The sequence below is a fragment of the Myotis brandtii genome, unplaced genomic scaffold (genome assembly GCF_000412655.1).
Source record: "Myotis brandtii unplaced genomic scaffold, ASM41265v1 scaffold420, whole genome shotgun sequence".
NCBI classification, from domain to species: Eukaryota; Metazoa; Chordata; class Mammalia; order Chiroptera; family Vespertilionidae; genus Myotis; species Myotis brandtii.
In genome coordinates this window covers 1999837-2013596 of record NW_005366109.1, presented here as the reverse complement: position 1 = coordinate 2013596, position 13760 = coordinate 1999837, and the positions used below count along the sequence as shown (strand labels likewise).

General features: G+C 53.0%; 1 protein-coding gene across 1 annotated transcript in view; it reads right to left on the bottom strand.

The window, feature by feature from the left end:
- Positions 1 to 1470: 1470 nt before the first annotated feature.
- Positions 1471 to 13760, bottom strand: part of DNAH8 (dynein, axonemal, heavy chain 8) — a 272357-nt gene continuing 260067 nt past the window's right edge. Inside the window, exons 89-90 of the mRNA XM_005873788.2 lie at positions 5933 to 6054; positions 1471 to 1829 (exon numbers count right to left, since the gene is read on the bottom strand). Coding sequence (XP_005873850.1) covers positions 1542 to 1829; positions 5933 to 6054 — 410 coding nt within the window. The 3' untranslated portion in view covers positions 1471 to 1541. The remainder of the gene's footprint in view (positions 1830 to 5932; positions 6055 to 13760) is intronic.

Genomic DNA, 13760 nt, shown 5'->3' with positions numbered 1-13760 from the left:
GGGGGAGAGGACCAGGAGAGAGGGTTCTGGGGGGAGGACCAGGGAGAGGGTTCTGGGGGGAGAGGACCAGGAGAGAGGGTTCTGGGGGGAGGACCAGGGAGAGGGTTCTGGGGGGAGAGGACCAGGAGAGAGGGTTCTGGGGGGAGGACCAGGGAGAGGGTTCTGGGGGGAGAGGACCAGGAGAGAGGGTTCTGGGGGGAGGACCAGGGAGAGGGTTCTGGGGGGAGAGGACCAGGAGAGAGGGTTCTGGGGGGAGGACCAGGGAGAGGGTTCTGGGGGGAGAGGACCAGGAGAGAGGGTTCTGGGGGGAGGACCAGGGAGAGGGTTCTGGGGGGAGAGGACCAGGAGAGAGGGTTCTGGGGGGAGGACCAGGGAGAGGGTTCTGGGGGGAGAGGACCAGGAGAGAGGGTTCTGGGGGGAGGACCAGGGAGAGGGTTCTGGGGGGAGAGGACCAGGAGAGAGGGTTCTGGGGGGAGGACCAGGGAGAGGGTTCTGGGGGGAGAGGACCAGGAGAGAGGGTTCTGGGGGGAGGACCAGGGAGAGGGTTCTGGGGGGAGAGGACCAGGAGAGAGGGTTCTGGGGGGAGGACCAGGGAGAGGGTTCTGGGGGGAGAGGACCAGGAGAGAGGGTTCTGGGGGGAGGACCAGGGAGAGGGTTCTGGGGGGAGAGGACCAGGAGAGAGGGTTCTGGGGGGAGGACCAGGAGAGAGGGTTCTGGTGGGAGAGGACCAGGAGAGAGGGTTCTGTGGGGAGGACCAGGAGAGACACTTCACTTTCCTGAGGCTGCCTGAGAATTCAATATAGGGCCCCATTTGTTTTGTTAAATTGACAACTTCCTTTAGCAGGAAATAAAGGTTCAAACCGAGTTTCAGACTAGCTACAGAGTAAGAAATAGCTTCTCTTTGTAAAGACTTTGGTCTTCAAGGCATTAAGCATGTAACGTAATTTCACTTGATGGAGTTTGTTTTCCCTTCTCTGTTTGCTGCCTAGAAATGTGCGCTGCGTTATCTCTGTAGAACTGGGCAGGAGGGGCGAGCGAAGGACAGAGTTCTCTGGGCTCCAAAGCGCTTACAGACAGCACCCAGCTGGGACCCTAGGGGTGCTGACCGAACCGGGACCCCCACCCCGTTCCCATTTCACAGACACCGACAGAAGGCCAAGCTCCAACGAAAATCATGGACATGGGTAGATTTTATTGAAGGGAAAGTGGAATTCATTAGAATGAAAAGTTTGCATTTACTAGACTCCTTTTAGGATGCAACAAATGAATACTTTTAGATTTTTAAAATCCAAACCTTCCAGAGTGTTCTAACAAGTAATGATGATGGAATATGGTTGCCTGAAATGAAAAGCATTACTTTAGAATTATCCTTTGGAATATGGATATGGGGAAAAAACACACACACACATAAGCGGTTAGAGAATATCGACTTTTTAATTTAGAAAGATAACAAATCAGTGACCAGGGGAAGACACGGTTCTGACTCCCGGTGGCAGCGGCCGTCGACGAGGCTCCTGTGCTCTCAGCGAGTGGGAATGACCTTACTTGACGTCACACAAGAGGGCCACTCCCCTGAGGATCCAGTGATCTGGGGACAGCACGGTCCGCAAGTACACCACGGTGATGAAGGTGAGGTCGGTGCGCTGGGGCTTCTTGTAGATGGGGCACACGTACAGCTTGGGGTCCTTGGGCGCCGTGGAGTTGATGGCGAAGATGTGCAGCACGGGCAGCTGCATGAAGAGCACCTTGGGCGTGGACTCCGTGAGCTTCCCGTTGCGTCTGTCCCAGGCCGCGCCGTCCATGTACAGCCCATAGATATACACTCCTTCCTGGAGGAGCCAAGCAGAGGGCAATGGGGAGTATAAAAATCAGGTGCTGTGAGTGGGCACCCGTTACTGTAGCGAAGGCTGTCCGTTTGGAAAGAGGACACACCCCAATCTTCAGGAGCTCCCCAAAGAAGAGAGCCCGCTGGGCACACCGCATAGTGAGGTAGGAGCCCATTTCCCTGCAGCCAACCTCGAGGCCACGAGCCCTGCAGGAATGTTCCTGCTCTCGGTGGGTTAGGCGTGGGTTGGGCGTCAGATGGCCTGCCGGCGACAACAAACTTAGCCAGCACTGAACCGGCTCTGCAGGGGCCTAACAGTCTCCCAGAGGCCCCATCCGGGCCCCATTTGAGTCCCCCAGAGACCGGGTCTAAGTGTCCCAGAGACTGGGTCTGAGTGAACCAGAGGCCCATCCAAGTGTCCCAGAGGCTGGGTCTGAACTGGTATAGGGTAGGGTGGGAGCAGGGAACAGGACTTGGAGCCAGGCACCATGTGGGACCTCCACCTGCATCAGCCACGCCAACCGATGGCTCCACCATCATCTCAGGCCCAGGAGGAAGTGAGGTCTGTGCCACCAGGCCCTGCAGCGGAAGGGTCAGACCTCCCTCTCTGCCCAGGCTGGGAGGTGGATGAGACTGGGTGTGAGGGGAAGGGTGGGCACGATTGGTTCAGCACTGGCTGTCCATCACCTCGAGTCTCTCTTTCACACAGTAGGACCTGCCCTTGAGGTTCCACCATTGAATAGGGAGACAAGACACACACAGAGTTTAACACCAACACCGGCACACGTGTGAGAGGGCTGCCTAGTGCACATGGGAGGCCCAGTGCAGGGAAAGGCACTGTGGGCCGAGTGCTCAGGGTCTTTGTGGGGAATGTTTCCTTGAAGGGGGGCTGCACATGGGAAGATGGAGGAGAGAGGCTGGGCGCCCCGGGCAGGAGCAATGCTGCAGGGAGGCTGGGTAGGTGGGCAGCTGCCGCATTTGATTCAGCAGCGGGTCCAGGGGTGGTACAATAAGTCAGCACCCGAGCGAGGAGAGTCTGGACATTAAGCTGAAGGGTTTGAACTTGACCTTGTAGCCAAGGGAGCCACAGAACACATATCCAGCAAGATAAGCCAAGAGAGGCTAAAGGGAATCACAGGAGACTCCAATGATCACGTCAGCTTATAAAGTGTATATACTAATATGTGGAAGATGGTGACCCTTTTTCCATTTCCAGCGAGGACCAGGTAGGGGGAGTAAGTATCCTATATAATAAAGATGTAATATGCAAATTAACCCTCACGCCCTCACAAGATGGCTGCCTATGACCAGGCCAGCAGGGGGGGCAGTAAGAGGTGACCAGGTTGGCGGGGGGGGCAGTTAGAGGTGACCAGGCCAGCGGGGGGGGCAGTTAGAGGTGACCAGGCCAGCGGGGGGGGCAGTTAGAGGTGACCAGGCCAGCGGGGGGGGCAGTTAGAGGTGACCAGGCCAGCGGGGGGGGCAGTTAGAGGTGACCAGGCCAGCGGGGGGGGCAGTTAGAGGTGACCAGGCCAGCGGGGGGGGCAGTTAGAGGTGACCAGGCCAGCGGGGGGGGCAGTTAGAGGTGACCAGGCCAGCGGGGGGGGCAGTTAGAGGTGACCAGGCCAGCGGGGGGGGCAGTTGGGAGTGACCAGGCCAGCAGGGGGGGCAGTTAGGGGTGATTAGGCTGTGGAGAGGGCAGTTAGGGGCGACCAGGCAGGCAGGCAGGTGAGCGATTAGGAGCCAGAGGTCCAGGATTGTGAGAGGGATGTCTGACTGCGGGGATCAGGCCTAAGTGGCAGTCAGACATCCCCTGAGGGGTCCCGGATTTGAGAGGGTGCAGGCTGGGCTGAGGGGACCCCCCCCATGCATGAATTTTGTGCACTGGGCCTCTAGTAATGATAATAAAAGCCAGCAAGATTATTGCAGAGTGTTTTCTAACAGGACGAGGGCTGCCTTTATTGAATCTAAAACTGAGGTACTTGGTTTGACAGTAAACCCAGGGGCAAGCCCATGGGATCAGAACATCATTAGCTGCTGGATGATGGTTGCTGCGTGAACAACAGCCACTTAGGTACCATCCGACAGGAAACTGCACCCTTCAAGGCTGCTGTCCATCTCAGAACCTTACAAAGCTGTAGTTAGAAGGTGCAGTGGGTTGAATAGTGTCACCCCAAAATCCATGTCCACCCAGACCCTTAGAATGTGACTATTCGGAAATAGGTTCTTTGCAGATGTAACTAGTTAAGGTCGTACGGATTGGAAGAGGCAAGTTCCTTCTGGCTGGTGTTCTCCCAAGAAGAGGAGAGGAACACGGAGGTGCACACAGGGAGAAGGCCACTGACAGTGGAGGCGGGGCGTCGAGTGATGCAGCCACAGGTCAAGGAAGCCAAGGATGGTGGAACCCCCCGAAGCTAGTAGGAGAGGCGGGGGGAGGAGGTGCGGATTATTCACAGCCTTCACAGGAAAGCAGCCTGCCAGCCCCTTGGCTTCAGGCTCCTGGCCCCCTGGGCTGAGAGAGAATAAATTTCTATTGTTTTAAGTCCCCTCACTCCCCGTTTGTGGTACTTCATGACCACAGCCCTAGGAAACTCATGCAGATCTGGGTACCCGGAAACGGGGTGCTGCTGACCAGACACCTAACAACGTGGACCTGACTTTGCATCGCATAATGGGAAGAAGCTGGGAGAGCTCTGAGGCCCGTGACAGGACAAGCCTGTTGCTGCTGGACATACAGAGACTAAAGGTGCTCTGGTGAGACCTCAGGCAGGAGGAAAGACCACACTCCTGGAAGCCAGAGGGAAGGAGGTCCTTGTTACAGAGGGGCAGAGGGGCCAGGCCTGGGGAGTCTCACGGTCCATGCCCTCACCCGACAGCTGAGGGAGTGAAAGTCGGGGAGAGAGAAAAGGGGACGAAGATGTACTGAGTGTCTACGTGGGGTCGGGCACCACGCCTAAATGATCCCACTAAACTCTCACAACCACCTTCCTGAGGTTGGGGTAGCCTCCTCATTTTACAGTTGGAGAAGTTGAGGCTCACAAAGGTAAAGAACGTGTCCGAGTTCAGAAAGCAGCTAAGTGTCCAGGTAAGATGCCTTTGGAAATGAACCCAGTCATTGATGAACAGGAAAGAAGCAGAGGGCAGGCCAGATATCAGAGTTATCTGTGCAGCTTTGCCGGGAAGCTGCGGTTTAACACTCCCCAGGGAGCCACCAGCCTGGACAGAGGAGGAAGAGACACGTGCCCAGTAAAGTCTGGGTGGCACAGGGAAGGTACTAGCCTGTCAATCACACCTGGGAACAGTTCATTGGCCAGAATAGGTGTGGCCACTGCAAGCGTGGGAATATTTGAGATACTTAAGGTCCTAAACAGAGGAGTTCGGCTCTTGCCTCTTGGTTCGAGATGCTGGCCTGTGGGACGCTCGTGCTCCTGCATTCACCCACGTGGCCATGTGGACCACACACACAGTGGACTAATGGGCTACAACCAGCCTAAACCAGACCCGATTCCACCATGGAAAGGAAACTTTGGATGCTGGCTTCTAGTTCTGCTGAATCCTCAATTGCACATGTTCCAGGACCAGATTCAGGGAAATGGGACTTTGGAAACCCAAGGATGTAATTCCATGCAAATACAGCTTTCTACCACATCCCATCCTCCCGTGGGGGCCTCCAGAAATGCTTATTCCAGTGGCACCCCAAGATCCCCACTCCCACCAGCAACAGAGAAAGACCATCATGCATTTCTCCAATAACACAAACAGTGGCTCCCAAGGGAGTCTGCTCACCCTGAGCCCCTCCCTGTGCCCCACCCGGGGTCCTGCAGGTGGAACTGGCCCAGCACCCAGGCCTGCCGGTCCTGTTAGTCTCTACCAGGGCCCTGACACTCGCCCATTCCCCAAGCAGCCACAGCAGTAGCTGGACACCCCTTCCTCGCAAACACCGTGTGACCTGTAATTATAAAGAAACGAGTTCCCAGGGCTTGTTCTGGTTGCAAACGAGGGAACCCGGGCTGCAAAGCCAGCAGGCTGGACTGAGGTGCACACAGGTCAGCTTTAGGCAGAACTTGAACTTGTGCCCCAGCTCCAGCTGTCGTTGCCCGGGGCGCCTACCGCAGGGGGTGCCACGATCTCCTCCTTGGTCTGCCGAAGAACTTCATTGTGGATGGTCACCGAGTCCAGGGCCCAGCCTTTGTGGGCGCGGGTCACTTCTTGCCGCATGGCTGTCAGGAAGCCTGAAGAAAAAGAAAAAGGATTTTGACGGGCGCACGCAGCCCACTTCAGGAACAAAGGGAGCAGAGCTAATTGCTATTTGCTTATCAGTCTCCAAAGGCTGCCTGTCCAAGAGGAGTTGAGATCAAACCTCCGGGGATATTTTTCTTAGTGTTTTGTTTCTATGGGGACCTGCTGTGAGCTCAATGTTTCCCGTCAGCTCACAGCAGAACAGCTTCCTCTCTGCCTCAGACAAGAGTCTTGGTTTGACATTCTCCTGAGATTCCAGCAACTCAAGTCCTATGAGGATGGTAACCCGGTCCCAGCTCATAGCCTCTATTTGAAGACGCAATATCTAGGAATAAGACTGGAATGCTAAAATATTCTGAGACCGGCATTCCAATTAAAACTTGAATCAAGCCATTATCGAGCTTCTATTTGCTATAATGGAACCATTTCATTTCTTCATAATGCCAAAATAGAAAACCCAACTTTCAATTTGATCAAACAAAGCAATCACGCTGGAGAGGAAAGCTGCATGCTTTAATATGCATAATACAGTTATTTTAAGACAATACATGGCTCTGCATTTTGTGGCCTTTCTTTAAACTTAATATTTGCAAACGATGCATTCACATCCGTAAGAGAAGGTTTTCTTGGAGAGTAGCATTTGGTGTTAGAAACTATACCCTAAACTGCAAAATGGACTTCAGGATTTTAGGAGAATTTACCGGTGACTTACATATCACACTTAGGCCTCCAGGTTAATACTGACCATCATGCCAGGCCACGCTGCAGACATACTTACAGGCACAGAGCTAACATCCCTTGGAGTTGGAAAGAAAGCACAGGCCCCTAGCCTGGCTCAGAGAGAGGTCAGGCTTTCCCATTGCCAAGCTCTTCCCTGGTTACTAACTTAGACACTTGGGGGGTGGGGACACCCATTCACTTGTTAACTCTCCGGGGAGTGGCCACCAGGTGTACCAGGCACTGCTCCGAGTGGGATGACGACAAAGAGGAAGAGCCACCCACGGGCCCAGCATTCCAGGAGCTCCGTCCGGAAGGAGGCAGGAGTTATCACCCAATGTCGCTGTGAGCAAAGAGGCGAACAGAGTGAACCACACGAGAACTGAGAAGATGAAACTGAAGGTGACGCTGGAAAGATACACAGCCGTTTCCAGACGGAACAGTTCCCGCTGGAGGAACAGTATGTGCGAAGGCGTGGAGGTCTAGGCTAAAGGTGAAGCAGTAATGGCAGGTAAGGTCAGAACAAAGGCAGAGAAGGGATTTTTCAGGGTCAGAGTTTGGACTTGGTTTTGTGGATGGTGGGAAGCCACTCAGTATTTCAAGCAGGCAAACGATTTGGTTGTATTTGCATCGGATAAGGTTGGTCAGTGCTCACTAACACAGGATTTGGGGCTTCAGGAGAGGCCTTGTGTAAATCCCCCCAAAAAGTTAGTTGGTCAATCAATGAGTGACTGATCCTTCTAAAGCTATAGTTTCAGGAAACCACGAGTGCCTGGTAGAAAGGATGATTTTAAGACACGAGAAGTTAACTCCAAGGGCGGGAAACATGGCGAAGTTTGCCTGGCAGCAACTTCTTACTCTCTGTGTGGGGTCATTTGAGGTGATTTCATCAGCACGCGATTATGTGGATTTCCATTTTAAATACCGGAGATGCCATGCTTCAGTAGTGAAACAAACATTCGCATGCTTGCCAGTCAGTGTACATATGACCACAATAATAAAGTCCAATTCTCCCTTCTTGCCATTTTCATCATTCATGTGCTGTAGTGGACACGGTGTGTCCAAGCAGAGTCCTGGGAATTCAATTGACCCGATTTCGTGACATTTTACAATTCATCACTGACCTATGAGTGTACAGGTCATAACGCACAAGACGTGAATCCCGGTCTCAACCATCCGTCTGCGCAAATGTAATAATTGAATTTTTCTGTGACATTTTAAGTTCCAACTAAATTGCGAATTCAGCCTCCCTCCGTATGGCCCTCAGGACAATGCCACAGTGACAAGTGCCAGGTGAGGGAGGAGCAGGATTCTCTCTTCTGTGACAAGACTTCCTCCCTTCGCTGTCACAGACCAACTCCAGCACAGTTAGGAGAGGCCCCTTCCCCCTGCCCCTCCTCCCTCCTGCTGACTTCAGCGAAGGGCCTCCTGATGCTTAGGAAGCCCTTTCATCTGCCCTTGAGTGGAATCTAGAATACACGTTACCTGGAGCTACTAGAAAGGGAAGTGTTAAAGACATGTGTCTGAGGCCCCAGGGCGGGGGAGAAGGGGCTGTTCCAGGACTGGGCCCACTCAGAGAACATGGAGAAAAAAAATTTTTTTTTCAATTCTTGATAGTTTTCATTTGGCTTCTTTAAAAAAAATGATCTTGAAATGATCTTGTGGAACTCAAACCATAATGAATCCACTGAATAGTTCATTATTGAATTTAAAAAATGACTTTCTTGTAGACTTTTGTCAAGTCTAATGGAGGCGAAATCGATGTTGTCTGAAACCTGAAAAGACCATTGATATATTTTTTTTTAAATAAAAGCTTGAAAAGCAGTACTTTTTATCTTGGCACCAATGCAGTTTTAATAATTCCTAAACCAAATTTCAGTCACCAGTGGTGGAGAGTGATTCATACATTCATATGTCTGACTCTGAAGTGAGAAAGAAAAAGTTGCGGAAAGTCTTCAATTATAATAACATTCTATTCTCCCCGAGAGGTAGCCACCTACGTGAAAAGGGGCGATTTGATATTCAAATGTGGGAGTCACGTGTGGTCTGAGCGAGGTGCTTTACATAAATGTTTCCCTTCAAGACTTACACAGCACAATGGTTTCCTAAGACCTGTGTCAAAGCTTGTTCTTTGAAAAACTCACTTTTAAGCAGGAATTACATTTTGGAGACAGGCCTAAAGTAACACTTGCCATATCTTAATCCACACAATAGCAGTAACCTAACATTTCAGCAAACCAATTACCGCCATTTGACGGTGCAATCAGTTGGCTTAAAGAACGCTGTAGAGTGCTTTAAGGATCATTTTCACACAGGGTCTTAGAAAAGACGACAGAAATAACTAATCAGGAATATTGTGCTTCTCAATTTTATAAGGAGTTGATCGGCACTCAGTAATGATGGTTCTATGGCCAACACCTTTTTTCCTTTAATAAATGAACCAGTCCTTATGTAACAGGCCTTATGGGTTGTGCGGTATTTCCTGTCTTATCAGTTACCATGCCTCCCAGTAGCGTCTTTGAAAATGAGGAGAAATGATGTTCTGGCCACAAGTTTAAGACGGGCAGTGTTGCCCCCAATGAGAAGCACATGGAGTTCGTTGGTAAGTTAAAGAAAAGGTCAGAAACCATTAAACGCAGACGGGGTTGATCCACCAGGTGAATAAAAGCACCCCGGGCACCTTTCCTGACTTTGCTGGATGCTCTAAGGCAGGGATCTTGAACTTGGCTAAACATGAGAAATACTTGGGCAGCCTTTAAAAATCCCGACTCCCAGGCTCAGACCAGTAAAGCCAGGATCTTCAGAGGTGGGCCTCCGGCGTCAGCCCTGTTTACAGGCGCAGGTCCCACCCGGGGAAGGAGCGCTCATTACAGTGCAGGCTCTGACTCAGGAGCTGGTCAGGGGTGAGGCCTGAGGTTCCGCCTTTCTATCCCGCTCCCAGGGGATGCCCATGCGCTGCTGATGGACGGACCACATGACTGGGAGGCAGAGGCCCACGCTGAGGTTCTGCACCCATTAGAGTGGCCAGTGGAGCCTTTAAGAAAGTTAACTGCACAGACGCCAGAGGCCTCCCCTCCACAGGTTCTGAGGCCGTTGGTCTGGGCACCCGGCAATCGTATGGACCGAAACTCCCCGGCGATGCTCCCGGCAGGCAGGGCTGAGGACCACGCTCGGCATAAAGATCTGCGCAAGAGGCTGTTGACAGGCCACTGGCCCACATTTGTTTTCAAAACAAATCTGACAGCAGGAAGAGAAATGCCCCATGAGACGAGCGCAAGATTAAGAAGGCTGTCAGCGGTACCACCACTCTCTCCACATCCCCTGAGGCGCACGTGCTCTGCACGGTCCTCCATCCAGGACACCGTTGGCTCCAGGAGCGCCTGGGTACCAGCTGGAGAGCTGGGCTACCACTCCCGGTCAGGCTGGGATCGGCTAAGCCCACCGAGTCTCACCCGCCAAATGCCAGACTCCTCCCACTGCTCCGCCTTCTCCATGTGCTGCTTTATGTGTCCTTTCCCTCAACCCAACCTCACACCGTGCCCGCCCTCCCAAACCTTCCCACTGCTCCCTGGGGTGGTTCAATGGTGCACAAACTCTTCAATATTTCCTGCCTCGTCACAGCACATTTCGCCCTCTTCCTGCCCTTAGAACCTGGCTCGGCTCTGAAGATACCATCCTAGTCCTCCTTCATCCTTTATGAGGATCTCCCTGCTTCCACAGCCACACCCTCTGGCCACAGGCCCCTCCCCCCTCACTGTCCCTGCCAAATGCCACCTGCCCCGGGCACTGAGCATCTTGCCATCTTCTGGGTCTCTTTGGCACCCCTCTCAGCATCTTGACCCTTTAGTTCCTTGAATTCATCATTTCTGAAGACCTCCTCCTCCCTTTTCTTTACCTCCTTTCCTATTTAGTTTGGACCCATCCTTTTCATCATTTGCCCAGCACCCCCTCAATCCTGCATGAATCAAATGTCCCCCTTCTTATACCTGTACCAGGCTACGAACATGCCTGAGGCGAACACACAGCTACCACCATGCTTCACCATCGCCAGCCTCGACATGCTCACACCACCACAGCCCTCTTTCCCAAACTTCTGCTCCCTCCTCAAGTCTCTCTTCCAACACTTACTGCCTCCCGAGGTCATGCCTCCTCCTTCAAAGAGAACATAGAAAGCATCAGGTGGGAACTCCCTAACTCCTTGCCACTAAACCTACAAACTCTCCTGCATCCAACTCATTCCCTCATCACTCTTGTTCCAATAGGTGAGGGGCCCCTCCGCCTGGCTGGCTGCATCTGTCCGCGGGGGAGCCACCCTCCTGCCTCTTTTACCCTCTTGGGTCTCTTTGCTCTATCTCCCTGTTCCTCTCTCTGACCCTCTCCCTCTCTCCTGGCTCCTTCCCCTTCTCACCAGTATTTGAATAAGCTCACGTTTCTCCTGTCATTAAAAGAAGAAAGAAAATCCTTCCTTTTTAAAGCGATGCCTCCAATTTGCCTCTCCTCTTTCAAGCCAAATTTCTGCTATGATCTGGGTCTCTGGGGTCCCACTTAGCATTCTCCCTGCCGGCCACACTCACTCTCTGTCTCTCCCTCACTCCCCTGCATTGCGGCTCCTCTACCTTCCCATCCACTCCACTGAGCTCTCTGGCCAACAGTCTCCTTGCTGACAGGCCGTCTGACCATTCCGGCCCTCTCTGACCTGACCTCGGGGGCATCTGTCACCATTTCCCACCTCCCCCCTCAGCTTCATGACGCTATGCTCTCCTGGTTCCTTCCTCCAAGCTGCTGGGTGTGAGGGACCATTCATCAGAGCTCATGTGATCTGGACAAGGGTGGTGCACAGGCCCACAGAGGAGAATCCTGGCAGGGCTGCTTCGGGAGGAAGATGCCCGGGGGTAGTGCTGGGGAGTCCGCAGGGGAGGGCGTGTCCGACGCTGGCGCTCGGAAGTGAAGGATCAGAGTCTCAGGCTGGGGCTTCAGACAAGTCAGTCATGGGTAGGGATGCGTAGCGGCACCGATGAGAATGACTGAGGTCATCCACAAAGGGCTGGGCCAAGGGTGGAACTTGCCTGGGAAGAGCCCCAAAGAGGACAAGAACCAGCCCTCTGGGAGGTGAGAAGAACCAAGGAAGGTCCTGGACAAGCCAGATATGAGAATTCCTGGAACCAGCATCCCAGTAGAGTCAAGGGCAGTGGGATTGGTGAGAAGGTCAGTATAGGGTGGAGGCTGGCCAGGCCCCCAGGGGCCAGGTGGGTGGTGAGGCAGGTAACTGTGTGCAGAGACTAGAATCATAAAGGCTAAAGCCACTGCATCAAACCCCCTCACACACAACAACAAGGAGATGGGCTGTTATTCACTCTGGAGGCATTTCTAAGCTGTCACAGCCCTGCCGTCCTGCGATTTGGGGACAGGCAGGTGAGCGCAGTCACTCGGATTGGGGTCCATTCACTCGGAGCCCCTCGGATGTTAGGGACAGCTTGGGTTCGGCAGAAGGAAGCCACAGGGTTGGAAGAAATCCCCAGCCCCTTCAATCCTAAAGTTCCGTTAACCATTGGTGCGCTCTCCCACCCAACCAACGCCGGCTGCAGTAACTGTCCCCCAGACAAGTCCTCAGACACTGCTGTGCGCTGAGGGCACCACCGTGGAGACAAACACCGGCAAGAGGCTGAGGGTGGTTTTACAGGAGCAGGATAACAGGCCAAGCTTACTGTCTCCTCCGCTTCAGCAAACTCCGTCTACTGAAATCACGATCTGTGTTTGTGGAGAGCGGCTACAGTGTTTGGACAGGTTCAAGCCTCAGACTAATGAAAGGGCACAGTTCTCTCATGGCCACGTGCAAGTCCCAGCTTGGAAGGCAGAGCCCTCCCAGCACAATGATAGCCAACAGCTACAGTTGTAAGCTTGAACCTATGGTCCGAACACGTGTCCCCACGTGTCAGTGATGTGGGCTTGATAGAGTTCAGGTGCATGTAATGAGTAGGATCGAAATCCACGAGAATGCTGTAAACATCTTGACCACGCCCTTACTTTGCCTCGTGGAATTTGGCTATAAAAGAAAGACACGGCCCTGACCGGTTTGGCTCAGTGGATGGAGCGTCGGCCTGCGGACTGAAGGGTCCCAGGTTCAATTCTGGTCAAGGGCATGTACCTTGGTTTCGGGCACATCCCCAGTGGGGAGTGTGCGGGAGGCAGCTGATCAGTGTTTCTCTCTCATCTGTGTTTCTAACTCTCTACCCTTCCTCTCTGTAAAAAAATCAATAAAAATATATTTTTTTTAGAAAAGACACGGCTTGTAGTCCGTGGCGCTGTCTTTCTCCTTCTGAGAGGGCAGCATCCCACTGAGACCCAGCTTTCTCCTCTTGTCTGTCTTTTCTAATTCTTCACTGCCCCCCCTCGGGCTCACTGAACCTGGCTGAGCTGGTGCGCCACATAAGGTGCCCAATCTGGGGCTGAGTATGCCATGGCCGTGCCAGCCCGCCACATATGTTAACAGTGAATGACAAGTTGTCGCAGGTATCTGCCACCACAGACTGGTGTGGCCTGTCAAGACTCTGAGGAAAAACCAGAAAAACCAGTATAGTTTTGCATCCAAATGGCCTCAAGCTCCAGAGTGAGTTAAACATTTGAAAATAACTATATCGCGTGGACAGTGTAATGTAAGAGAGGGCATGGTCAGTGTAGTATAGAGAGGAGTGGGGTCAGTGTAGTGTAAAGAGAGGGTGTGGTCAGTGTAGAGTAGAGAGAGGGCGTGGTCAGTGTAGAGTAGAGAGAGGGCGTGGTCAGTGTAGTGTAGAGAGAGGCGTGGTCGGTGTAGTGTAGAGAGGGCGTGGTCAGCATAGTGTAGAGAGAGGGCGTGGTCAGTGTAGAGAGGGCGTGGTCAGCGTAGTGTAGAGAGAGGTCGTGGTGAGCGTAGTGTAGAGAGAGGGCATGGTCAGTGTAGAGTAGAGAGAGGGCGTGGACAGTGTAGTGTAGAGAGAGGGCGTGG